Below are 27,573 nucleotides of genomic sequence, written 5' to 3' on the forward strand. Positions count from 1 at the left end.
TATAAATCAATTCAATATAGCGTTTTATTCGCTAAGAACAAAAAGGTGTTCCATCCGCCTAACATATTAGCTACGGACTTCTTCTAGCCGATCAAAGCAATGGGACTAAAAGAAGTAGACAGACTTGCCGGACTGAAGCCGAGCAGATTAGGAAAGTTTTCCACAACAACACTTCGGTCACATATAAAGAAAGATTCATAGGGAATTTTTCCACTACACACAAAGATTCTTTACGTTCTCCACACAACCAACTGTAATATTATTACATTATATACCCTTCTACAAGCAAATTACCTTTACCTAAGTTCATAGCCACATTTTTAATCTGTTTTCCCGCTAAATTCTTGCGAACTTTATTTAATCCTCTCGCCATCTGCATGGCACAGGTTATACGACATGAATGTACATTTAGTTTTCTTCTTCTTTAGAATTTAATTTCTTCGAAAGTCGACGACTAATTTTCATGAAAATTCCAATCATTGAAAATGGTATTTTCAAAACAGTATTATAGTTTATGAATAACGAGCAAAAACAAGGAAAGGAAAGGCGTTCACAATTTTTGTTACACAGCCGTGTGGGCGTGTTGTAGGCGAGAGCGTTGAAAGGAGTGGGTTCTTTTTAATCTCTGTTGTAAGTTCATATGCGACATCTTTATTCTTGTCAACCAAAGAATGTTTACCCCAAATCTTACATTGTTAGGCAAACGGACAGACAGGCAGAAGAAGAGACGGCCATGCTTAGTTGCGCTCTGCTCCTAATTTGAAATTTACTAGGAAATAGTATCCTTAATAGACTCGCTGAGGATTACGTCAGATTGTTTTAAAAGTATTTATAAGCGTGGTCCATTTCTTTCCATTTTTGTACAGGTACCACATCGGTCAAATTTTTGGACATTTATCTGCTATACTTTATGAATAATGAAAAACACCAATGTTTTATTCGTTTTGAAAAACGGAGGTGCCTTCATTTTATATAGTACAGTGGGCGTCTCCTTCGACCGATTTTCAAAACAAGCCTGCGTGCAAGAACTATTAATGTTTGCACGAAATTTGAAGCTGATAGCTTCATTTTTTCGGCCAGAACAATGTTTGCATCAGACGGTCTTGCTTAAGTCAACTAAGAATTTGTTGATCGGGAGTATAAATACTTTATAGAGTTTTTGAAAATTTCTTCTGGACGTCTCAAAGATTTTGACGGAATGAATATACTGCTCATCCTTCAATGATGGCTACAAATATAAAAATGAAATTGTCAGTCCAAGCTTTTTATTTCTTTATTTGCTCAACATATTTCTGAACTTTGCATAATGAACCACTAGATTAATACGCTCCACGCGAACGTGGAGGATATATCAATTTTGTCAAGATCAAGGTCTACAAAATCCACTAGAAAGCGTCATAAACCCCAGCAACGTATATACACATTCTTCATCAGCATCAAAAACTAAATCGAGTTAATCACGTTAGCACATAAACAACGATATCGGCGTCAAATTAAGCAAACGCTTTGGAGCATGGTTAATATTGAAAATAACCCAAATTCGCCACAGGTCAGGCTGACAGTACAGCTGTGAACGCCTTAAATTTCAGAAGCAAAAAAAAAAACAAATAAACTTTGGCTTTTTCCTCATTACTCATAAACCATTATGCAACAGATGCAACAATAAACATTTCCGTAAACCATCCTATAATAGCTTTAAAAAAAAATCGACCACTTTCAAATAACATTGTAGAGTGTTAAAATTTGCATTTTCCAAATTTTTTCCGTCATTTTAGGATAAAGATGTTGAGTATAAAAAATTCGACTGCAGCCCAATATAATTTTTTCCATATTAAATGAAAATGATTTTCTATTTACTAAGCTTGTCAAAAATTTACTATAATTTTTAGACTGTCACATTAAAGTTTAAACTGAACATGTATAGAGTTACATTACAAGATATATGTGACTCATAAAATGTCACGGTTCATGCACAGGCAATCTAATAAGCATACGCTTAAGCTTATGAAGGTAAGCGTAAATACTCATACTCATTTAAAAGTTTCTTAGGTTAGCTATTAAGTGATTTAAGTAATTTGAAAATAATTAATCGAAATTCCAGAAATATTAAAATAATGGTGACTGTATATACTTATTTTATTTATAATGAATTCGCTCCATTTTTTATAAAGTTCCACTTTATTTAAAAAATATACTTATTACAAAGCTTACCAATCTAAATATGTGCCACAATTATCTATGGTCTTTTGCCATTTTTTGTGTAGCTTATTGATGTTATTGAGCCAGGAGGGAAAGAGTTTGCAGGCGAAATAGCCATCGACTTCTTTTCAGTCATTCTCTCAACTTCTGTGAACCGCTGACTTACTAAATATGACTGCATATATTACTAAATATGATTGGATTAATCTGAATAAGTGGTAATTGGAAGAGGCCAGGTCTGGTTAATACGGGGGATACGGTAAAATTTCTCAGCTTAGGCTGTTAGGTTGTTCTTGCTGGAGACGAACGGACGTATGCGAATTCCATGGCTTTCAACGATAAAAATTTTTTGACCGAAATAAAATAAAAGCCCCTTATCAACTATTTCATAGCTTACTGTGTATTCATTTAAATCCAACTGAATCATTTCCGTAGTTTTTGTTGAAATACACAGGAAAGCGTAATGTGGTGAATAACATTAATCACTTTAAAGTTTGATATACATTGAGCATCAGCTCGAAAACAACTACATTTTACATCATTCAGGCATCAATATCTAATCAATATATATATATAAATTTACGGGCAATTAAACGCCCAGCTTATGAAAGAACCAATTTCAGCGCAACGGATTTATTTGCGCATTTAATACAGGAGTGTAACATGTTTTATCAAAAAATTTTGAAGTTCTTTAATTTATCAACCGAATCGCTTATAATTTCAAAATATTTTAGGTTATAATGTTTTAAGTCAAATCAGAAGAGAGGGAGGGAGAGAGAGGTAGAATCGATTTAACTATTGTAAAACCTTTGTTACGGATAGATTTAAAACCCTTTATTTTTTACGATATTACTTAACAAATCAAATTAATCAACGAGTCAACGCTTTTTAAAACAAGTACAGGAAAATAAATCTCAATGAAGCTTACACCAGTGATGTAAACCTTTATTAATAATAGAAAGATATAAAATTCATTATGAAGCCAAGTTCGGTATATGAAGCATTCATTTGCTTTTTCATATATTCGCATCTATCTTATGTCCTAGTTTAAGCAATTTAGATGCATCTTGTTGATACTGCAATTATACAAATTAAATTTGTAAAAAGGAAATTTATTAATTACTTTTACTGTTTCCATTCCATTTAAATGGCTTTCAAACTTGATTTGTAAATCGCATTAAAGAACAATTAAAATATCTAAATTAAAGCTTTAAAATGAAAGCTCTACAAGTTTGAGGCCATACGTTAGAAAAGTAAACGAATATCAAGTTTTTTGGTTATCGTAAGCGGGGCATTGAGCAAATTTTTCTTAATGTAATGCGATAAAAACAAGTTTTAGATAAACAAACTTTTAAAGTTATATTCGTAATATCATGAGGCGAGCTCACCAATTTACACACATATTTTTAATTCGGTTTTACTTTTCTTCCTGATAGGGTCTAACATATATTACGAATCGGAGTATAATTCTGAATTGAGCGCTCATCGCCTTTTATATGTTGTTCGCCTTCCTTCTCGGTGATGACCAACCTTAAAAATATATTGGGACACTATTTCTTTTGTTATCCCCTGTAGAACCGATTGTGCTGCTATGTAATCTTAGAGAGCATCTAACGTCGCCAGTGATTTATTTATTTTTTATTTCTTTATTTTTTCTACTAATACATGAAACTTAGCTAAAACAAATTGACATTCGAGTTCAATTGACTCTTAAAGTAAATCTTAAATTAATTAATATTAAAACTTAATATAAGTATAATAAAACAAATAAGAAGGAAAAAAAGAAAAAAAGCATGTACACAACTAGCATAGAGCCATACCCCCAACCGGTACAGAACCAAATTGCATATGCACCCCTAGGCCATCGCAAATATGCATAAGCTTGGCAACTGATTATAGTTAACAACAATTAATTTTCGACTCATCGTGACATTTTAAGGTTAAGAGCTAGTTTAAGCACGGCATAGATAAATTAAGCGCATTAAGCAATGTTGCTTTAATGGACTTTAAAGAGTCCGATAGTAAGAACAACTGATAGACATCATTTAGGTTTCTGCAAACAACTGTGAGCGTGTTAAACAGCTCATAATTGTATTTACATTGACTAAGCTTAACCAAGGTAAAGTGCCTAGAGAAGCGGTTAGGGACATAAAAGCTTATTTCCACCAAGTAATGCAGGCGAGTCAATAGCACCATTTACTACTTTCATTACGAAGGAAACGCCAAGAACTCATCTACGTATTTTGAGAGACGGTAAGGACAACAGAAGCAACCTATTTTCATAGGCGGGAAGAGGGGCAATCGGATCTCAACCCAAACTCCTAAGGACAAACAGCAAGAATTGCTTTTGAACAAATTCAATTGAATCTACATAGCACGTATATGAAGGAAACCAAACAACAGAGGCTTACTCGAGTATAAGTCTAACCAAACACATGTACAGCCTTTTCGTAATGTAAGGATCCTCGAGCTGTTTAGACCAACTCTATATAAAACCAAGCGCGGACCTAGCTTTGCTTAACGAGAGCTCAATGGGGAAGTTAAAACGTAATCTATGGTCAAATAGAATGCCTAAATCTATGAACGTATCGACGTTCTTCAATTTATGCGAATCAATGAAATACTGAGTAATGAACGACTTCCTTTTTGTGAAAGAAAGCTTCTTACATTTATTTAAATTTACTTTCAGAACATTCAAAAAGCACCATGCAACCAAATTATTCAAGTCACTTTGAAGCTGATATGATTGCGATTCTACGGAGAATGAAGAAAACAGTTTCACATCATCAGATCATTAATGTATAAATTACATAAAATAAGTCCTAAGCCACGCCAGATGTCACGGGAAATTCATCCGAGGTGATGAAGTTAAACAGAACTCTGAAGGATCTACTGTGCGGAGCTTATCCATTCCACTAAATAGAAAGGGAAGTCAGAGGCTTGGAGTTAAGATAAGTAAGTTATGGTTACTCAAATCAAATGCTTTGCTTAAATCAGTGCATATTAGAAAAAGCCTTAAAAAAATGACAAGTAAACCCTAACAAATTGGTGATCGTAGATCGCCCTTTTCGAAAGCCATGCTGGTGTGGAGAAATATACGAATTAATGGCAAATGCCAAATGATGAGCCACAATTCGCTCAAACAGCTTAGGCAAGACACTCAACAACACTAGTTCTCAACAAGTTGTCTACTTCCACTTTTGTGAATGGGAATAAGGAAACTACTCTTCCATCACAAAGGGAAAACACATAAATTCAAGGACAAGTAAAAAATCTTTGAGATAGCACCATATAACTCGACAGCGCAAGATTTAGGTATATATGATGGAATTCCATCCGGTTCAGGCGCACAACTATATTTTAGAGAGCTCAAACCTTTTAAATTCAGAAATAATCAAATTAGAAATTGAAACCAAGTTATTTGTAGGATGTGGGTACTTTTTGAAAAGAAACATACGAGAGATATGTGGAAATTTTTCTTTTAGAGTTAAAAGTATTTAGGATTAGAAAAAAGAGAGGATTTAATGAACGGAAGGTATCTGCAATAATATTGGTGGTTGACGGAATTAAATCTATGCCTTGCCACGTAGTAAGCGAAATAGTCGAGAGCAGAGCCACTTTTCAAATATTTTTGGAACAGCGTGTTTTTTCTGTTCTTGTAATATTTAGTTGTCTTATTAAATCACCGGGGGCATGTGCTTCGAGGTCCGCATTGCTTGATCGGAAGAGATGCAGCAATAGCTGGATGTAAAGTATTGTAGAACGATGACAATAAGCTTTCAATACTTCCGGTTGAGAAATCAAGCCTTCTATGTGAAAGATGATATTTTAGGAATACAATATTGATTTTATGAAAATCGTAATATTTATTTGAAAAAGTTGGATTTGGAACATTAAGGCAGTTCAACGAACCATCATACTTGTGATGAAAGGAAATGCACATTGCTGGATGATAAGGATCCTCAAGTAAACTAAAAGGAAGACAACGATTAACACAAATCTCAGGAAAATTGGCAAAACAGAGATCAAGCAGTCTACCATTATAATTAAGGATACGGTTATATTGAACTAAATTATGATCAAAAAATTCGTGAAAGAACACAACAGCTCTATCAGATGTTGAAGTAGGAATCAAACGACGAAGGATGATCAGGTTTTAACCAAGTTTCAGTGAAAGCCAAGGAAAAATCCGTGCTCACTGAATTTAGGATAGTAGAACGAATTTTCGAATTCTGGCCCCCAACATTTTGATAAATGAGCGATAATCAGACTGAAGAAATATTTAGTTTTTTGAAGGGGTAAGAGCTACCGCGTTAATATTAAGGGATCGATCACGAGGGATAAATTGCTTCATTAAGGATCCAACCGGCCAAAAATGGTTTATTTAACAACATATCCATGTTTTCAGTCGAAACTAAAATTTTAAAAGACGGGATTGCTCTAGGTTGAGAAGGAGCCAATTTGAAAATGCTAACACGGGACTTTCGCCACCAAATAACTTTTTATGTTATCCACAGATGTATCTGGTCTTAACACAAATATTGCCTGTCTGGCAGGAACTGCCTTCAAGCAAATGTCAACTGTATTAAGAATATAGGAGGGGTAACCACACTTACAAGAGCAGCTTGTGCGACGTGCCCGGTTTGGCGACTAGTGTTCACACTCGAACAGCCAGAAGGAGAGAACGATTTACTATTCTCATTATTAGTTCTAGACGATGACGTCTGAGTAGATTGAGTGACGCCAGTGGGAGGAGGCATCCTTACCACTTCAGCATTGCTCAAGCCAAAAGGACTTGCCGACTTATTTGTAACTATTTTGTTACCGACTGACTCAGCAATATCGGAAACGCTGAGGGAGCGCTAACTTGTGCCAAAGAAATCAGACTTAGAGGGAATCAAAACTGACGTACCACACGCTACGCTACGAGTTGTAATTTTGCTAGCTTGGGAAGCAGATGAGTGCCCAGTAAAGCCACACTCATCAAACCTAAACTTAATTAGCTCAAATTTCTTACACAAGGAGTCGAGAATTTTTCTCAATTCCGAGAAATCATTTCTTGTCCCCGTGAAGAGCTTGTAAAAATCAATGGACATGACCAACGTAACCGTTTCGAGGGATCAGCAACTGCGTGAGCAGCGCGGCCGATAATATCGGCACACTTTGCGTGGCAAAAACGATTACAAAGTCAACACGAAATGAGTCAGACCGTGGGCTCGTTTTCGCACGACATGGTATATATAAATAATCCATGTCCAGTCAAACACGACGGACGTGGACCATGAACAAAATAAAGAACAAATTGCAAAAAGATCCACAACATAAATTTGTCAACAAATTTAAGGAAACTTCTCCGTTACATTGACACTGTAACAAGAGAGCGAAAGCAAACTAAAACTGCAAACACCAAAAAAAGGTAGAAAACAAAATCACAAAAATTCTCTCTCAAATTAAACGTAAATTTCATTCTATTGAAGCAACGGTAAACAAAGAGCAAGCCAAGAGAAGAGCTGTAATCATCAAAAGAAAAAACACACGAAAGAGACTTATTATCGGGAACACCCTGATCGCAAGAACCAAAATGAATATCACGACAAAATTTCAATATAATAACAATTTCAATGTGATAACAAGAATATCATTGTGGCCATATGTATATGTGTTGTTCTCTATGCGCACAATAAAACAACTTCAGCATTTTTTGATAATATGTTGAAAAAAAACTTCGAAAAACGGTTCGAATTATTTTGGTTATCATATTAATGTGTAAATCAATTTGTGTCCCCTGCACAACATGCGGTGCGAAGATGCATTAAGTTTGTGCGGATATATGCAACACCCAGAAAGACGTGAGATAGGCGTATCCTTTATTAAACTGATTAAATCGATCTATAGTTTTCCGTCGTGCATTCTTGTGTCCAACCTACAGATTGCAAATTTTGAGAATATTTTGATGAAATTTGCTACACCGACTTGTTTTGGCCCAAAAAAGGGATGTTTTTGAAAATGATTCGGACCGAATCACTTCTTCAACCACTTCCATATATCGGTTTATTTTGATAATTCGTTATATGAATGAATGCCTTAAACGAAGTGAAGTGGGATATTTGTGGCCCATTGTAATGCTTTCACCTGTGTTCAATTGGCTTTTTGTTTATCTGTAATAAATGCTTTCCTCCTCTAAATTGAGAGGCGGCAGGCTTCTCCAATAAATTGTGTGTAATTAATTTGCTAATTTGTGGTAAATTACGTTTTTAATCCTTTATCTCTTGTACCAGGAGTTAATTAAAAAGGAAACGCGAAATCAATTAAAAATTTGTCAATTTATTAAACCAAGCAAACATAATACAAGCTATTCAGTCCGTCAGCCAAATAGGCAAACGGCCAAGCAGCTATGCGTACGAACAACAATCCAGTACTAAAATGAAATCAGCGATAATTGATTAAGAAATTACCCACTTCATTAACTCTTTGATGGACGTTTGATTTTCAAGTGAGCTGAGAGGTGAATTGCCGGTGTTTGTACAACTTTGTGCATGTGTGCAATTAGAATAAAGAGAAAGTTTAAGAAAATGATAAAAAGAAACTTACACACCCTCTCGCATAGCTTTACTTGAAAAAAGACGGCAAATGCTGCTAAAATTCAATTTGTGTGATTTGTTGAAAATAAGGAGAATAAGAAAAAGGAAGAGTTCATGAAGTGAACTCATTTAGAAAATTGAATGAAAATAATTAAATCTGAATCAGAATCCATTAAGCTTAAAACGACGGCCACTTATCAAATGCATGAGTGTTTAAGGTAAATAGAGAATATTTGATTCGGTGGATGATGCATACGCCATATCTATATATAAATTTGAGAAGGGAAGCTATCTACAAAATCTCCCTGGGGTGCTTTAGTTGAACTAAATCAGAGGGGGGCCTAATTCTAATACAAGTTTGGTCGTATGTTTTGGTTTTGGTAAATTTAACGCTCTCTTCAATTGATTATAATTACTGCGATGAGGGGGGGGAATAAGGAAAATTTCAATTGTGTCATTTTTTTAAATTAAAATAAACTATAACTAATTCGGATAGGATGATATATACAATAAAAAAAAAGAGTCAATTGACCGATCGTCAGGAAGGAAGCAGATTTTAAAGCGAATGACTTTTGTTTAACCCTTTTTCTTCCCTCATGCCAAAGTTTTGCAAAAAGTTTTGCTATTGCTTTAATATTTATAGTTATCCTTGGGTGGTGGTGGTTGTGGTGCCGGCTGTTGTTGTTATCTTATTGTAGCGCAATGTCATCATTTATCAGCCACACAGCATCTTTCATAATCAGGACCAGTTAGCAAAAGACACAAAAGACGCAAAAGAAACGAATGCCAACCAAAATGCAAATGACTCAAAATAAGCCCAACATGTGCTTACTTTGCTTGGATGGGAGAATGTGCGCAACGCACATAAATACGTGCACACGTAGACTTGTTCACATGTAGACAATTTTAAATTTATCACTCGTATCCAACTGTATTTCTCAGCAAACGAATGCACAAGCGGCTCAGAAATAAAAGACCGCGTTTTTATAAAATGACACTATTGCCTTTTGTCTTTCTTTTGGGCATTATGTCAACCGAATATACGGTCTGCTTATGTGTATTATACATGAGTGTGCCTGCATATATGGTTTGGTTATGGCAGACAAAACGTCGACACATTCCAGCAACTAACTTAATTAATTTATGCGACTTCAGTGAAACCTCCCTTGTTCCCTGTTCTCCCTCTATTCTTTCGCCCCTCGCCCAAAATAAAAACTACATCCACGACTCACAGATTCTTACAATAAGAGAAACTAATTTTTGCACATAATAGGGTAATTCAAAAAAGTCCAATCAAATCAAGCAACAACGCAAAGAAGATAGATAGATAGGTAGATAGATAGAATCTGGTGGAAAAACTTATGAGTGCGTCGAACAACAGGCTTACAAAGATTGGTAACAGGCCTGTTTTGCTAACCTATGTGTATATCACTGGAAATGAGCAAAGTCGAGATAAAAGCATGTGGAGGATCGCACCTCTCGTCTCGACTTTTGTATAAATATATTTTTTTAATTTCCAAATCTCGATATAGGATAGAATCCCTAACACAGTGATTATAAGCTGTGTAAGAGCTTTAGCTTCTTTCTGGCCAAAAAATGTGATTGAAATGGAAGTAAGTATCTTTGTTACAAGACCTGATCCATGTCTCGCTACCTTCTACAGAGCTCAATAGTAACTACGCCGAAAAATCATGTCATTCAAACGAAATAAACTCAGCTTTCCACAATACTTTTATTTAATTTTTTTTATATAATTTTATTAAATTGTAGCCAGGAAGCCATTTTACCAGCAGGGGACTTTATTGTATTTTCTGACAGACAATTTAGCGCTTAAGCCGTATTGTCATTGTACAAAGGCACTATATGATGCAAGATGCCGAATAATAATAATAAAATTATCGAATTCGACTGCTTCTGATTAATATTCACACGCTGCGAGAAAGTCGTCTCCCCTCCTAAAGAAAAAAAAAGAAAAAAAAAAAAAAAACTTTCCGACCAACCTAGTACAAGTATTCTTCGTTAAAGTTTTTGAAACGAATTCAAAAACACTTCACACATTATTTGTCGAACTGCCCCGCTCGTAAAAACCATTAAGTTACCTGATCAGGCCCTCAATCAACGTTGTCTTAAGCGCACAATTTGACTTAGTCTTAGTCGACATAAACAAATATCCTTTGAAGTTTTCAAGTGTTCTTCAAATATTCTAACTAAGCCAATATTCTCATTGCTTTCACTAAAGCACGTGACTATGTATAAATATTAAATCAATATCAACAACATTAATAACAACAACAGCAGCAAATGTTGTTGTTGTTACTTACTCTACCCTCGTTTATGAAAACGAAATGACACCGCTTTACCATAGACCAGTAGATAGTATGCACATTATATCGCCACATACGTTTATAACGAGACGTATGGGTTTAACGTATATGTGTGATGGCTTTTTACAAAAAGAAGAAAAACAATAATAGTAAACAAGTACACATATAAATAACATATAAATATACATATCAATAAAAGCATACATAAGAGTATATAGGCTGGATGAATATTAAACAACATGTCAAATATAATTCATCATTTTGTACGAAATCATCATCATCATCTCTGTGGCTGACTCACTAAGTGACTGGCTGAGCCTGTGTATGTGTGTGTTTGTGTGACGGGTGGCAGGCAGCATCGTCACCGTTATTATCATCATTATCACCAACAGACCTGTTAATATGATTTCCTATGTGTCCTATATGCATGTAAGATATTATATAAACAAGTTTCGTTTTTCCTGTAGAGAATGATGACTTTTTTTCATTTTTTACTTCGATATTTTTTTTGAAGTCATTTTCGTGTCCACGGCTGAGAGACGCCATTGCATCGCATTTATTGTTCCGCTTGCTAATTTCGAAAATATGTAGCAGAAGTTTTGATCCAAACAAGATTCCGTATCAATGCCTTGCCTGTTTAGTGCTAGCACGTGGTATACATACAGTGAACAATCAGTTCCTCAAAGTCGCGCCAAAATTTCTACATAAGTAGAAACACTATAGCGGACCATGGCCCACCATTAACTATCCTACACTATCCTACAGTTATTTACTTAACGGCTTTTGAAAATAAGGCAATATATGGAAGTGGTCTCATCCGCACCATTTTGTAGAAGGCAACTGTAAATAAAGATTCCCAACAGAATGTGCAAAATACGCAAGTAGGAAGTCAATCATCTACGCTCGTCATATGTATTTCTCATTTATAAGCCGGTAAAAATCAAAGGCTTAATTTTCGTAATGAATTCTTTCTACGAATATTCAATCTCTCTCTCTGAAGGTTGAGCAGAACGCCAAAGATGTTATGTTGTAATTAACAAAAAAAAAACTCCCAAATGTATAAATATTAAGATGACTGACATAGACCGGTTAACAACTTAAACGGTCTTATGACGCATGTTGCTTTATTCCTTCGGGCTTTTTAATACTTTTAGTCGTGCCTATAAAATGATATCTAAAGCCAAACAATGTAGTGTTTTTCCTTCCTTCGATGGTGGATTTAAAGTAAATATGTGATTCTATTTGTATATATCTGCAGGGATTGAAAATTTATTGATCATCAAGCAGATTAAAATTTGTACATTTATCTGATTCACTAAATTCATAGTCACATACGCTGACGTTATTTAGAACCAATTGAAGCTTTCTGCGCGTCAGTGGAGTCAGTACTATTGTTTAAACCATTTTTAAAGCATTTAGCACATGTCGAATTTGTCTGAAATTCGGAACAAGGCTCCTTGATTGTGCTCAGCGTGATTTACGTTGAACTGCAGGTATATGATGCTAAGGTTTACTTATGTTTGTAAACATCTCTAGACGACGTGTTGCTAATGTAGGGTCGAAATTTTACGTTTAACCATTGTTCACACAACGTATTGCAATTTTCATGAATAATTTTGATTTAAGTGTATTTTGACTTTGAAGCAATTTGTTATTTAAGTACGCTAGCTTTAGTGACAGACGAAAAAAAAAAAGAAAAATTATGAGGGTTTTGTTTTATTATTTGGTCCAAGTGGCAGAAGATGGAAATTTACACACAATGTTAATAAATTTCAAAGTTTTCTTTAGAAAGCTTTTAGGTTAGTTGTTCGGACATTATGCATTTTACAATATTTTGAATTATATGTTAGTCTCTCTCTTTCCTTCTCTCTCTCTCTCTCTCGCTCTCCCTCTCTCTCTCACTCTCTCTCTCTCTCTCTTTCTCTCTCTCGCTCTCCTTGACTTTTCGTCGTTTAACAAAACCCACCAGTACTGCTGTGACATTAAAAAGCATGCCAACAGACTTTTGGCCTTAAGAGTTTTCATTCTGTTATAGCAACTTTTTTTAAATTTCTTTTTAAATAATTAATGTCAATTATAGCAAATGACAAAGTAAATTTCCAACATTTAAACTCAAATGGAGAAAAACAAAAAGAAAGTCATACCATTCTTAAGTACATATATAGAAGGCCACGCAAGAGCAGGCAGGCATAGAATTGAACTTTCGTTTCTTTTATTACAGCTCTACACTATTTAATTTAATACTTGCTCAGTATTTTAATGTTTATGTGATGCTTTTACTTTTGGATTTTTTCTGCACTTTTGCACATGCTATGTTCTTCCCTTTCTCCCTCTCTTTCTATCTCATTCTATCTTTCTGCAGTGTGATATGTTATAAATATTTTATAACCTCAATTACAAAGCACTTAACTTTCATGAATTTAATACACACTCCAAAGTTTCTCGTTTGGTTCGTATAGTGCTGCGATTTTATTGAGATTTTTTCCTCATTGGTTTTTTTTCTTTTTTTCTCTTCTTGTTTTGGTTTTTGTTTTATTTTACTTTATTTTATTTTTGGTTTCCTGCTCTATTGTGCCAGGTTAAGCCCCTTCAGATTAAAGGCTGTACATTCTATTGATAAATAGCCAGTAAATGTTTTTGCCAATACCTCAGACTTACACCATCACGCAATCACATACATACGCACACATATTAGAATAGGTAACGATGGTAGGCAGGATATCAATAACCGAAACTACCCTTATAACCCTGTTGCTTTACACGTATATGAAAGTAACAGGCATTAAAGCCAAAGTTCGTTGTTAGCCGCCAGAGACTAAGAGAAAATGAAAATCAATTTTGCATTAAATTCTTTACTAAACAAAGTACTTTTGCTTAAAAGTTTAAATAAAAATTGCTTTAGATTTCAAAATCTCTACATTCCGTTTTCTATACTCGTACAATGTAATCAGTTTGTTAACAGTTCTTGTGTGGCCTGCGTTAACAAAAAGTACATGTGTATGTATGATATGAGGATATGTCATCATAAAGAACTCATCTGTCTTATTTACGATATTTTTGCACATTTATAAAAATGGATGGATGTATATAAAGAAATAATAAAAGGGAAACGTTGATCTTTTCAAAACTAATTTCAAGTTCAACAATTGTTCTCAAAAAAAAATTTTATTTTTTCTGTAAGGAGTGAAATGTTAGAAAATAAAAAATTGTACTAAAACTGTGAATATTTTCCCCAGCTGAATTTTATTCATTTTTGCATTTTGAGGGTAATCCTTACTACCGCGTCTTCGCGTTAAATATTTATACTATATTCCTTATTAACATCCGTTATTATTGGTAAGTTGCAATTTTTTGACTAATGTGGACGTGTTCGTTAGGTGAATCAACATTTTTTTAGACTTAATTAAGAGATTTACGATGCCTGTTGCTATATATTGTAGGTAAAATTTGCAACTATCTCATTTATTTCTTATGTGACCATAAAAATTTTGAATAAACGACAACGCGCAAAGGGAGGAACTTATGGACAGGTGAACCTCCGAGAAGGTGAATGTCCTTAAATAGCTTTTCTAAAAATCGTGATAGATATTTTCTTTTTTGTGATTTTTTGTATCTACACCGTTTATGATGTAAGGGTATATTAACAGTGTCGTACGTAATCTTAAAGAGCATTTAACGTGTGATGATGAGAATGCCGTTGCAGCCATATGTATATGCGTTTTTCCTTACGCTAGTAGTTTATTTATATATTTACTTACACATGAAACTCAGCTAAAATAATTTAACGTTCGAATTCAATTGACTCGTAGAAGTAAGTCTTTTACTAATTATTATTCAAAACTTAACGTATAAAGCATGTAAGGAGAAGTAGAGAAAAAAAATTAAAATAGTAATTAAATAATAATTCATTTATAAATAAATAAGAAAAAAAAGCATGTATACAACTGTCACAGAACCGAATTGCAAGTGAACTTCTAAGCCATTGCAACCATGCAAAGGCTTGGCAACCGAAACAGTAAACATCACCAGGTATTTTCGAATCATAATGAGATGTTAACATTGCAAGTTAAATATGACATAGGCAAATTACGCGTATTACGCAAACTCGTTTTGATAGACTTTCAGGAACTGGATATTAAGATTAAGATATCGTTTAGTTCTCTGCAATTAACTCGGAAGGGGTTAAACAGTTCTTAATTCTATTTACATTGACTAAGCTTAACCAAGATAAAGTGCCTAGAGAAGCGGTTAAGGACGTTAAGGCTTATATCACCAAGTAATGCAGGCACAAGGAGAAAGAGAGACGAACGATAGAAAGCTCAATGTGCAAATGAAAACTTGATCTTTGGTCGAATAGAATCTCTAAATCGATGAATGAATCAACGTTTTCCAACTTGTGTGAATCAATGAAATACTCAGTAATGAATGACTTTCTTCTCAAGAAAGAAAGCTTCTTACCTTTTTTTAGATTTAAATTAATAAAAATTGACGAGTACTATGTAATCAAATTATTTAAGTCAATTTCAAGCTGATAAGATTGGGATTCCAAGGAGAAGGAACAAAATAGTTTAACATCTCAACGTCTGCGTGCATTAAGATATGGCTCCATTTAATCACCGAGGGAAGATCATTAATTAATGTATAAATTAAACAAAAGTGATGCCAAGTGACTACCTTGAAGGATGAACTAAAACAGAATCTTGAATGATATGCAGGTAAAAACTTATCCATTCCACTAAGTCGAAAGGGAAGTCAGACGTATGGAGTTTTAAGATGATTAAGTGATGGTTAACTCAGTCGAACGGTTTGTAGATACGACATCCGTGCGAGAATCACCAGCAGAAGCTTTGAAAACATGGCAAGTAAACTCTAAGAGATTCGTGACAGTAGATCTTCCTTTCCGAAAGCCACACTGGAATAGAGAAATAAAAGATTTGATAGCAAAAGCTAAATGCTGAGTAACAATTCGCTCAAACAATTTAGGTAAGACACTCAACTTGACGATACCTCTGCGTGATGTCTATTCCCACATATGGGAATTAGAACAAGGAAACTACTCTTCCAATACAAACGGAAATTCTCTGATTTCAGGGGTTGATTACAAATCACTGAAATAGAACCACATAGCTCGACAGAGCATGGCTTAAGTGCACACGACGGAATCTCTCAATTTTAATATCACCAGAGGACTCAGAGCCATTGATAGAAACAGGCGAGGGAGACATGGAGATTTTTCTCGTGGAGTTGAGAACCTTAAAAAATATTTGGGATTAACAAGCAATGAGGATTTCATCAACTGAAGGCATCTGCAATAACACTGATGGTTGAGGTAATTATATCTATGCCTTGTCGCAAAAAAGACGAAATAATCGCAAGCAGAACAGAGTACGATTGTGTGGAAGTACATTACGATTCAATAATTCATTGACAAATAGCTCTATCGGACGCTGAAGTGGGGACCATACAGCCAGAATTATTATTATAACATCAAGTGACTAGCGCAAATTGATGTTCCTCAACGCTATGACTACATTAGTAGGTTTACACTTTTAGGCCATATCACAAATAAGCGCAGCATCTTTTTTATAAATAGGAATATCCGCACTTGGGGAAATATAGGAACAAGTTACGTATAACTGTCTATTGACAATTTTCGACAGAATGGTAATAAATTCAACGAGGGGAGGATTAGGAAATTCATTTGAATAGGACGCGATTGCAGCGGATATGGAAGTTAAAACATCACCACCAGTGAGATCTATTCGATATCTTCTTATAACCACTACACTACGAGCTGGGCTTTTATAGGCTTGGGAAAAAGATGAATGCTCTAGATAACAACACGCATTGGATATTGCATTAATTTTTTCAAACTTTCAAAGTAAAGAGATTTTTGCTCAATTAAGAAAACTCATTCCTTATCACCGTTAAACGCTTATAACATTCAATATCCCGCTTCCAACGGTCGGGACATGACCAACACAGCTCTTTCGAGGGATCCAGGACTGCGTTTGCAGCATGTCCCCTTGATACCAGCATACTTCGTATGACGAGAGTTGAGGAAAAAGTAGAATGAAAAGTCGTTATTATCGAGAGAAATGTTCCTGTTAAAGAAAGATTTTACAATATTTATATTGATTAGCGGGCTTATCGCCGACCAATTTAAGCACTTGTCTCAGATAGGATTAATGAGAATAAAAATCAATTAGATTGACTCATCAATGTGACGAACGCACTGTACCGACAAATACAACGCCACTACTTGACTTCTATCCAGCCAATTGTCAAACGATTAATATGGTTGCCCGAATATCAGTGAACGGTGCAACTTTGAAATTCATAGAGCCATGGATAAATGAAATCATCGCACGTCTCTGTTTTGAAAATGTTAAATGGTTTAAGGTTCAAATGATATCTAAGATACTTAAACACTTAAAAAAGCTTTAGTTTTTTAGGTCCTACCGTTCGAGGGTATGAATATTCAATTTGATCACATATTTGAAGTAAAAATCAAATCGGACCATCTACAGCAGTTAAAATATATCGCAAGTAGCAACCAAGTATTACTTTGAGTTATTACTCCAACTGGCTTAGTTTTTATCTCCTACAAATTAGAAATTGTTTAAATAGAATCCAAAACTTGAGGAACCTAGAGTGCCTTTCTAATCGAAATTAAAAAAAAATTGAGTTGAAAATTTTACAGAAATTGACAAAAGAGTTAGCTAACTGTATAAGGCAGTTAAGTTTAGGCAAAAACATCAGTCACTTGAAAACAGTGTCGCAGTATTTTTCTAGTGAGTAAAAGTGCTTCTAACTGACTCGCGAGACGAAGCTGGACGAAATGAATGAAATTCTTATAATATCAAAAATTTGGAAAACACTTATAAAGTTTTATATGCGTACTTATAGGTGAGAAGTGAGGGAGAAGGTGGTAATACAAATGAAAACTTTGTTAAGAAGGAAGGAAAAGTTACATTTGCGTTAGAACAATTTTAAATACTTATTGCTCGTGGTCAAAGTCGTTTTAATTCCATTGTTTCCGTTTTTTTTTTCTTTTGCAATCATTTTCAACTAACCATAAATAATCATTTGAAAAAAACTATAGAAGCTCAGCCTTAGAGGTAAAGTGCCACCTTGGTTAATATCTGTAGAAAGAACTTTCCTTTCTTCTCATCTTTTTTTCTCTCCACTGCCAAACCAAATTAAATTCTATTAAATTGTTTGTAACAAAACAAAAAAAGAGGAAAAGTCCAAAACACTCATATTGATAAAACCTTTAGCGCAAACTTCGAAGTTCATATAAGAAAACTATTAACGGTTAGGCAAAAATGCTTTAAAATGTCCCCAGAGATTAAACCAGGCGTTGAAGCATGTGTAGGCATGATGCTGTTGCCGCTGCTTGCTTTAATCTAACCCTGTAGACGATGAATCCAAAACGAGAAAAAACAAAACGCAGTGGTTTCCGTACGAAACCAAAATCATTTACAAAATCATCTTTGCCTTTTTTGTTGCGATCCCCTCCCTCGCCGGGTTGTTGCCTCGTTACGGACTTTGAACTTAAATACAATGGGAAAATCTCAACACAGTTTTCAGGCGAGACGCGAGACATTGTCGCCCTCAGTGCATACGTGTATAATATAGAATATAAGTAGACGACGGCTAGCTACCATAAAGTAACAACAAGAACAAAAACAAAAAGAATAACAATATTAACAAAAGCAAAAGGCGTTGAGCATATCGCATTAGATTTATGCCGGGCAACGTGAGTTGCATATGTTTATGATTTTATAGGAAAGCTTCCGGGCCACTTTATGCCAGCTAAACACACACTGCCACTTAAAATGAAATTCTGTGTGCGTGCGTGCGTATATGTGTTATAAAAAAGAGCAAGGGCGTTATTGCGTACATGCAAACAAACACTCATGTATAAAATATATATACGTTTATATCTAGAATCACTGGCTATAATACGATAGAAGAAGAAGACTGCGCGGGAGTTTTACCAAAAAGAGAAACTTTGATGGTTAACCGACAAAAAACAGTGAAAAAGAAAAAAATAACGACATTTGAAATTAAGGCGGCACAGCTAACGAAAAGCGTATAGCGTATGCTCTTTTTGCTTGGGTGAGAAAGCAAATTTAATGTTAAAAAAGTCTCCTGCTACGCGCATTTTCCTACTCATTTAAAAGGGTTGGCCAACTGAGCACACAAAAACAACAACAATAAGAAGGATAAAAATAACAAAAACCGCCTGTATATAGCAACAGTGCTTTGAAAGGTCTCTTAACTAATGTTTGCATCGTTTTTCACTTCAACGGGGATATACTCCCCCTTTGGATATGAAGCAAACGAACAAACAAACAAGCAAACTAACAAACTCAAGAACGTACTAGCATTCAAAATGTCCTTGGCAAAATGTTTGATTATTGTGTCATTTATGAACATATACATATATATATGCGCGCTTATACGTAAAGAGGATGAAGGCGTATGGTGTCACATAAAATTTACACTAACGTAATAAAGAGCTCAATGACACTTTAAATGAAATCGAGAATTCCAGACTCTCAACCGACTATCTGAGCGAGTGTTTGCATGCGTGCATAAGTGCGTGCGAATGTACGTGTGTGCATGCGTGTATAATCTTGTCTGCATGCCGTCGAAATTAAGTAATGATTTCTTCATTCATTCATTTATTCCTTCGTTCGCTCGCTCGTATGTTAGTTCGTTCATTCATTCATTCATTCATTCACTTATTGAGTTCAACTCTACACTTGATAAACTAGTGAAAAGAAAATTAACCCTCAATTGAGGTTTACGAATTTAATTTGGCGCATAATACTATTCAGCTATTACGACATCCATGCATAAATAAAAGGGGTGTTTAAAAAGTCAATGTTTATTTTTTTGTCTTTTACCTTCTCCTTTTTCGTAGAATGACACCACTCAACTGAAATCTCTTTTAGACCCTGTGAACTGTGAAAAGCAGCACATCATTAAATTGTCTACTATTAATTTGCCTGATGATGCTCTTTTACCGATTTCATTTCATTGACAAACTAGGGGGGGAACTAGCATAGTAGCGCGAAACAAGGGTTCTATTCTGTATATATTTATGATATACAGACACATATGTGAATGCAAGTATATGAATTTGTCATGTGATGACAAATGATTTTAACCAAACGAAAATTAATTACCATCCGTTACGACTTAAAGTCATTTTAAGTAACTCTTTAATGACAATTTTTAAAAACAAATTTAATAAAAATATCATATTTATTATGATTACATCATCAAGATCTAAAATCTGCACAGATGAAATTCTAAAATTGCTATTTGTGACGGACTTATGACTAAAAAAGCCGAAAGATCATTTCAAAACAGAAAAGCATTAGCTATCGAGTGCAATTGTAATGAACAATGCCTGTTTATGCTTATTATTTTACATCCTTATCGTAATAAATTTTACCTCTTCTTTTGATAAAACTGAAGTTTAGTTCAAAAACACTTGTTGCAGAGCTTAACAATTTTGCTTACCCAGCGCTATGACTATCTACGACCTTTTGACTCTTATCATGTAACTTGCGGATACCCTTGCAGTGAATATTTCGTGGTCAGTGATCAACTGATTTTCATACATTTTCAACTTTTGCGAACCGCTTAATATGACTACAGCGTTCTGCCAAAAATGGTAATCAGAATGAGATGAGTCTGAAGAACAAAAGGACAAAGTTCCTAATTCAAGTGAGAGATTACTGGCTTGATTGTTTTTGAGTGAGACGGACGGACGTATGCGGTCATTTAAAGTTTTCAAAACCAAGGTTTCTTTGCATCAAATCTTCGAAGCCAATTTCTATCCCAAACCAATTTAATCATTTCCGTAGCTTCAGCTACACTTACTTACAGTTTGAAACAGAATAAAATGCAGTGCTCTAAATGACATCTATATCTTTACATTCTGATATGTACGGAGCATGAGCTGGCAAACAGCTGAAACTTATTCCGCACAAACATCGATTTCAAATTTATCTATGCTTAAAATTTCAAGAGAAATAAAAGCGGGGAATAAGTTTCAACACAAAGCACTTATTTTACACCTATTAGAAAATCGAAACTTAGCATGTAGACTATATATAAATGGGATTATTATTATAAATCTGCCGTGATATGAACGCTTTATTCCCTCAAAAATACAGGGATAATTGTTACGAACTAAAAGAACTGAAGTAATATAAAATTTACATTTGAGTCAAATGGTGGGCCCTATCACCATTTGTTCTTGAACCAAAACATGTCTGTGTATCAAATTTCATCGCTTTATATAAAAAATTGCGAATTGTAGATTGAACACAACAATGCGAGGTGGCCAGACGCATGGGCAATCGTAGATTGATTCAGAAAGTTATTCAATTCGTATAATAAAAAATTCGTAAAAAAATCTATCTCTGAGCGTTGCATATATCCGCGCAAACTTAATGTACCCTTATGCCACAAGTAATTTTGGGCAATTGGCATTGATTTACGTTTTCATGAAAGTTTACACCTTAAGACATGGTTCCGATACAACCCGGTAAACATTGCCCTGATTTGTGTAAGCTTAAATTATATTATTCTGTATAATACCTTCGTTTAAACATATAAATAGAATAATAAAGTTTCGTAGAATAATGTCTCTATACAACACGATATGAATTAACTGTTTTTTACGATCGTCTTTATACCAGCTGTGATGGGTTTAAGAAGCGTTTGGAATTTATTTATTAGAAATTAAAATCGTTTAATTTTATTTTAATATTTAATTCATTTTTTACTTAACTAATTTAAATTTAACATTCATTCAAAAATTTTTTTCGCAAATATTCATTTTGAAAAGTGTCAGTTTAACATTTAAATAAGGTTGCTGGTCCTATTCTATACAAAGTAGCAAACACATTGTTTTTTTCTCTTCCGATTAGTGACCGGTCAAGGCCGTAGAATACGACTGTAAACGTTAATTCTATATCTTCAGAGCATTGCCTTTTTTGCTTGAAAGCTCGCAAGGGTTATCAAGATATGTTATATTCTGAAACTTTAGTCTACGAAAAGAAAAGCAGCATCAGTTAAAATGACGAGTAGCGAAAGATACGATTAAGTTAAGTAAAACTTATTTCGTAGTTTCTAGTCCTTTTCATCCATAGCACCGGAAGAAGAAATAAATACGCGTAAAAGATGGAAACAACCTGCCATCCATTTTACCACATTTAAAAAAAACTTACTTAGCTTACAGCTCATAGCAGATGTTGGCCTCAATTGCCGGAACAAACATTAGCGGGAATCATCTAAAGCATAAGTGAAAACGCCTGCTATACCTATCAACTTACAAACAATTTTTATATAGAATCTAGTATCGTTTAGAAGGCGAATTTGATTTACTGCCGCGCATATATTTAACATTATATTGTGGGTTAAGATGAGAGACATTAAAGGTTAGTTTAGAGGCTAATAATTCTTCTTTACCTTGTTTATATCTTTAGGTGATATATTGGTTAGAGATTTTTCTACCATCATCTAAATATAATTAAATGGTTCAACTAAGTGTGTTTACGTTGTGCAAACATTTACGTAAGCAAGAACACAATATGCTCAACGGCCAAATAAAAAATGTAGCATAAAATTTGAAAAAAAATTATTGAAAATATAAATTGCAAGTGTGCGATGATTCATCTAAGGAATATTTGGGTTTAGAAGTTAAATAAAGCAAACTTCTAAAATCTATTAATAATGTACTGCACTATTTTTCATCATCAGGTGTTCATGGCCATCTCTTATTAAATATTAGCCAAGAGAAAAAGATTATTGTTGTAATAATAGAAACAATTCTGATAAATTTTTTCCTGAGCTTTAAGACAAATAGATTAAGATAGCAAAGTCATGGATCACCACTTGGATTCTTTTTTACTTTTTGTTTTCCTTTTTGTTTTTTTCCTACAAGAAACGCGTCTTGATCATCAATCATGTCATTGATTTAGCTAAATTAACAGCAAATCATTTTGAACTATTTCGGAAAAATGAATTTCTTGATGAAATTAAAGTGTTACGAGCATAAGCCAGAGAATCTGGAACCATCTTTGTCTACATTCTATGGGAAATTTGTAGAGGCCTCCTTAAAGCATTTTTATACGAAATGCTATTTGATCGTGTAAATTGTTTTATAAAATCTAAACTAGACTTTTTTAAATAAAAAAAATGGGTTCTGCCAAAATAATAAGCTTTAATTCTTCTTTTAAAAACGTTCTGTTTACTTTAGAATGGATTCATATGTTAAAATGAAAAGTTATAATTGACTCTTCCTTTACACGTGTACCATGTTCAAATTTATTCTACGTCACCCAATGCTAGGTGCTTGCTTTAATTTCGATAGGCGACATTTCCCTTAAAAATTATACGAAAATGACAAATGCAAGTGCACATACCAATTAAATTCGATAGCTTAGACCTTTCTCTACCTGACACAATAGTTCTCAATTTAGTGTTGCAGAGATATTCAGTGCATACAGACGCTAATCTTGGCGCGCTTACAATTGCATTTTCAATGTTCATTATTTTTGTATTTTGATTTGAAGAATTAAGCTGCCGAAGCTCGTCAGATATTTTTAGAACGTTATGGTCATGCTGCTCCATTATACCGCAATTGTCGGTTTTTGTTTCACAGTTTAAAAGCGGTGTTTTTGTTGTCAACGGCGAAAAACAACCTGGAAGACTAAACAAGTTTGAAGACAATAAATTGCAAGACTTAGTCGACATAAACCTAGCTCAAGCCCTCGAAGAACTTTCGAACACATGGATATCGAAGTTGAATGTTCATGCCCATAAAGTTTCGCTGTGCATATGATGGGATCGGCTAGTTGTAATGTAGTACGAGCTACTAAACCCGAATGAAAGTAAGTGCTGCTGCATATATCTAACGGCGTCAACTGAATAAATTGAATGACATATTTTTGCAAAAAAGACCAGCAGTAGCATTTCGCAGACACAGTCATTCTCTTCCATGAAAACGCTCGGCCACACGTTGTAAGAGTTGTCACGGGCACACCGTAGTACCTCGAATGAAAATTTTTGTCGCATCTAGCTTACTCACCAGACATAGCGCTTGCATTAGCTGGCGCGCGGTTTCGATGATTGGATGGTATCGTCATGTAGCTAAAAAGATGGGAGAAAGTTGTAGAAAATGATCGAAAATATTTTGGTTTAAAAAATTGTACAAATTTTTCTCAATAAACGCCTTTTGCAAGTGAAAAAATGATCAATATATATTCAAGCACCTAATATATATATGAACTAAAATTGGAATTATTAGCAAATAAATCTTCACTGTATCAGATATGTCCGTATAAAGCCAAGAAAAGATGCTGTCGCCGAACGCTCCATATTTGACGCGATATTCGATATTTTCGTTATTAGACAAGAGGCTAGAATATTTTTTTTGGTGCCATATATGCTTGTATTTCTATTGATTATTGTTGCCAAATGTCCACGCTATATAAAAAACAGAATTCAAACACACAAGTTCAACAGCAATATATGTAATGTTAGCGTCACATATAGGCAAATTCTGTAAAAAGCATGATATTTGATTACAACCATTTAAATCAGTTCAGTAATCATTATAGTGCGGCTATATTACCGAAGCATACAAAAACTTAAAAATTTCGTTACGATGTAATGCAAATGTTATTTAATGATATGTTTTCTTAAAAATACCAAGAACTCTGCTATAAATGACAAAAAAAAAAGATATTAGATTGCATTCATTCATAAAGAAGTTATTCCCCATAGAAATCGTCGCAAGCACATTCACTTCAAAGATGTTCCGTTTGCTCAAAATATATAATTCATAAGGAGTCATGTTACTAATACTCAACTTATGAAGTATCACTTTGCGTGGTAGCTTGTTTCGAAAAATTCGCCTTTGAAATTGACTGAATTTTTTAAATTTTTTTTACTCTACACCATTTGTGGTACAAGGATATTTTAAGTTTGTACGTTTGTATGCAACACCCAGAAAGTCTTGAGAAAGACCCATCTTTTATTATACTAATCGATTCAGAAAATGATTCTGGATCCATCTAAGGCTGTCGGCTTGTCTCTCCAAATTGCATTTAACGTTTGAGCCACAAGTTTTGGGACATTTTAATTAAATATAGTAACTGACGTGTTTTGACTCAGATACAAAAGTCGTTGAAAATAATTCGGATCGGACAAGATTTTCGTCCGCTTCCCATATAATGCCTTGCAAGGATTTTGAAAAATCCTTATATTAATAACTGCAGGATAGTGTAGGTGTAGGTTTAAGGGTGGGTCGTAGCCGACCACAATGTTCTTACTTGTTTTTTCTTAAATTTTTTCTTTATATACATTTTATATCTTTTTGCCACATTTTAAATGACGTGTTAAGTTGTTTAACCTGGCCGTTTAATAAACCTCGTTACAATATCTTTCGACAGTAGGATAAAATAATGTCTAATCATACATACGTACCTAATTTAACGTGACGCAAAAAACGAAAGTGAAAAACTATCTTTTATGCGCTTTCTCTTAAAGATACACCTTAAGTCACTTTAGTAGTGAGGACAGAAATAATTAAATAGAATATTCACAAAAAGTAATTTATGGTTATATATGCTTATTAATCGCCAACAAAAGTGGTGCTTAGCTAAATTGCACCCGAACCACTTCTATGTATTTTGTAACTTGCCCTGCACTTTGAATCATAAAAAACAACCGGATTGTTTCGTAGTTTTTCCCTATAGTATCCTGAGAAGAACTATTTGCAAAAATAGAATTTATTTCATCATGCACGAAAAAGAAATAAAGAATATGTTATTGAAAACATGTCTCCTTCAATTATAAATTAAGAGAAGTTTCACTTTCATCACGTGTTTTTTCTTTTGCAAAGATATCTTTTCAAGGTTTCTTTTTTCTTACCTTTCGGTTGCGTGCTTAAGCCACTTAAACTGTGACTAGCCGTGAGATCTGTAGCAACGCCTACGCTCGATGAAGCATTTGATGCTACATTGTTGGCAAAACCTAAAGCGACAGCAGCAGCTGCTGCGCTACCACCTCCACCGCCGACACCTGTTGTACTTATACCGAGGCCGGTTGATGGTAAGTGAGCCGTCGCGTTCAAATGTGTTAAAGCTGGCGGTGGCGGCGGTTGAGCATCATAGTCTAGTCGCTTGATTGCTGGCATTACATGAGATGGAGTTATGCTGGCTGAAGGTTGCGTTGCTACTTGCTCCCGCCGATTCTCTTCTTCACGTTCCTTTTCGTCATCCGAGACAAGAGCATCTTCATCTTCGGTACGATTTTTCGGTTCCCAAGTCATTTTATTTTCTTTTTTTAGTCGTCTGCGCGCATTCGCAAACCACGTAGAGACCTGCGTCAGAGTCATTTTGGTGATTATTGCCAGCATGATCTTCTCGCCTTTGGTTGGATAGGGATTTTTCATGTGCTCGTTTAACCAAGCCTTTAGCGTGGCCGTAGATTCCCGCGTAGCATTCTTGCGTCGAGCTGCTAAATCATAATTGGCGCCATAACTGCAAGAGATGAAAGCCAAACAAAAAACAAGACAAACTGTTAACTCTTTTTTAAACTTATAAATTCAGCCGGACATAATGCACAGCAACACACACATACACAAATACTATTTAACCCCTCAAAGCTCACCACCACCACCTTCATCGTCATCATCTCGGTTTAACGTCGTTATCATCATCATCATCATCATCGTTATCATCATCACCATCACCATTCTCATCATCTTGCTACAACAAGGATTATCAAATAATACTTCTGATGCCTGAATGGACTGAGCAAAACCACAGGAGGTAATTTTGTTTCAAATCTTACATACCCCTCTTCCCCCCTATCCCCAATTATCTTAAAATACATAAACTGTCCATAGATTTTAAACACAGTGTAAACGATGTCGAAATATTCAGCATAGCAGTAAAAAGGAATACATTATAAACACTGGACCATGGTCTTGAGTCATAAGTTTATTAACTTGATATGGTAGAAATTGTTTGCTTTTTTTTGTTTTATTTTACTTTTAGTCGACGATTACTGCGTTTTTGCTTGTTATGTGGGTCGTTTTTTCGAGAAATAAATTCATAAGTTTTAATGATCACTTTGGCCACAGCAGGTGTTTGTCATTGTCATGTATTTACGTTTACTAGTAAGCATTTGATCACTGCTCTCGCTTTATTTATATACAATACAGTGTCGCTATTTTCGAAAAGTGTTATATATATTGACTGGCAAAAGCAACTGCGGGATATTTTATGGCAGTCGTGTAATAAATACTGGATTATCTATTTTTAAAGCATAAAATATTTTTGTTGCAGCAGTTTATATCAAAGTGTAATAAACGATCGAAATTTGTATTTGTTAATGAAATTTATAGAGAAATTTCTATTCTGTTCGTT

The 27,573-nt window shown here is 34.5% G+C and overlaps 1 protein-coding gene across 1 annotated transcript in view; it reads right to left on the bottom strand.

Annotated features, from left to right (window-relative positions):
- The window catches only part of LOC119637917 (homeobox protein araucan-like), a 155,624-nt gene that overhangs the window by 82,137 nt on the left and 45,914 nt on the right, over positions 1-27,573 (bottom strand). The window contains exon 3 of the mRNA XM_038034361.1: positions 26,072-26,682. Within this exon, the coding sequence (XP_037890289.1) occupies positions 26,072-26,682 (611 nt within the window). The remainder of the gene's footprint in view (positions 1-26,071; positions 26,683-27,573) is intronic.

This window comes from Glossina fuscipes, unplaced genomic scaffold (genome assembly GCF_014805625.2).
Source record: "Glossina fuscipes isolate IAEA_lab_2018 unplaced genomic scaffold, Yale_Gfus_2 61, whole genome shotgun sequence".
Taxonomy (NCBI): Eukaryota; Metazoa; Arthropoda; class Insecta; order Diptera; family Glossinidae; genus Glossina; species Glossina fuscipes.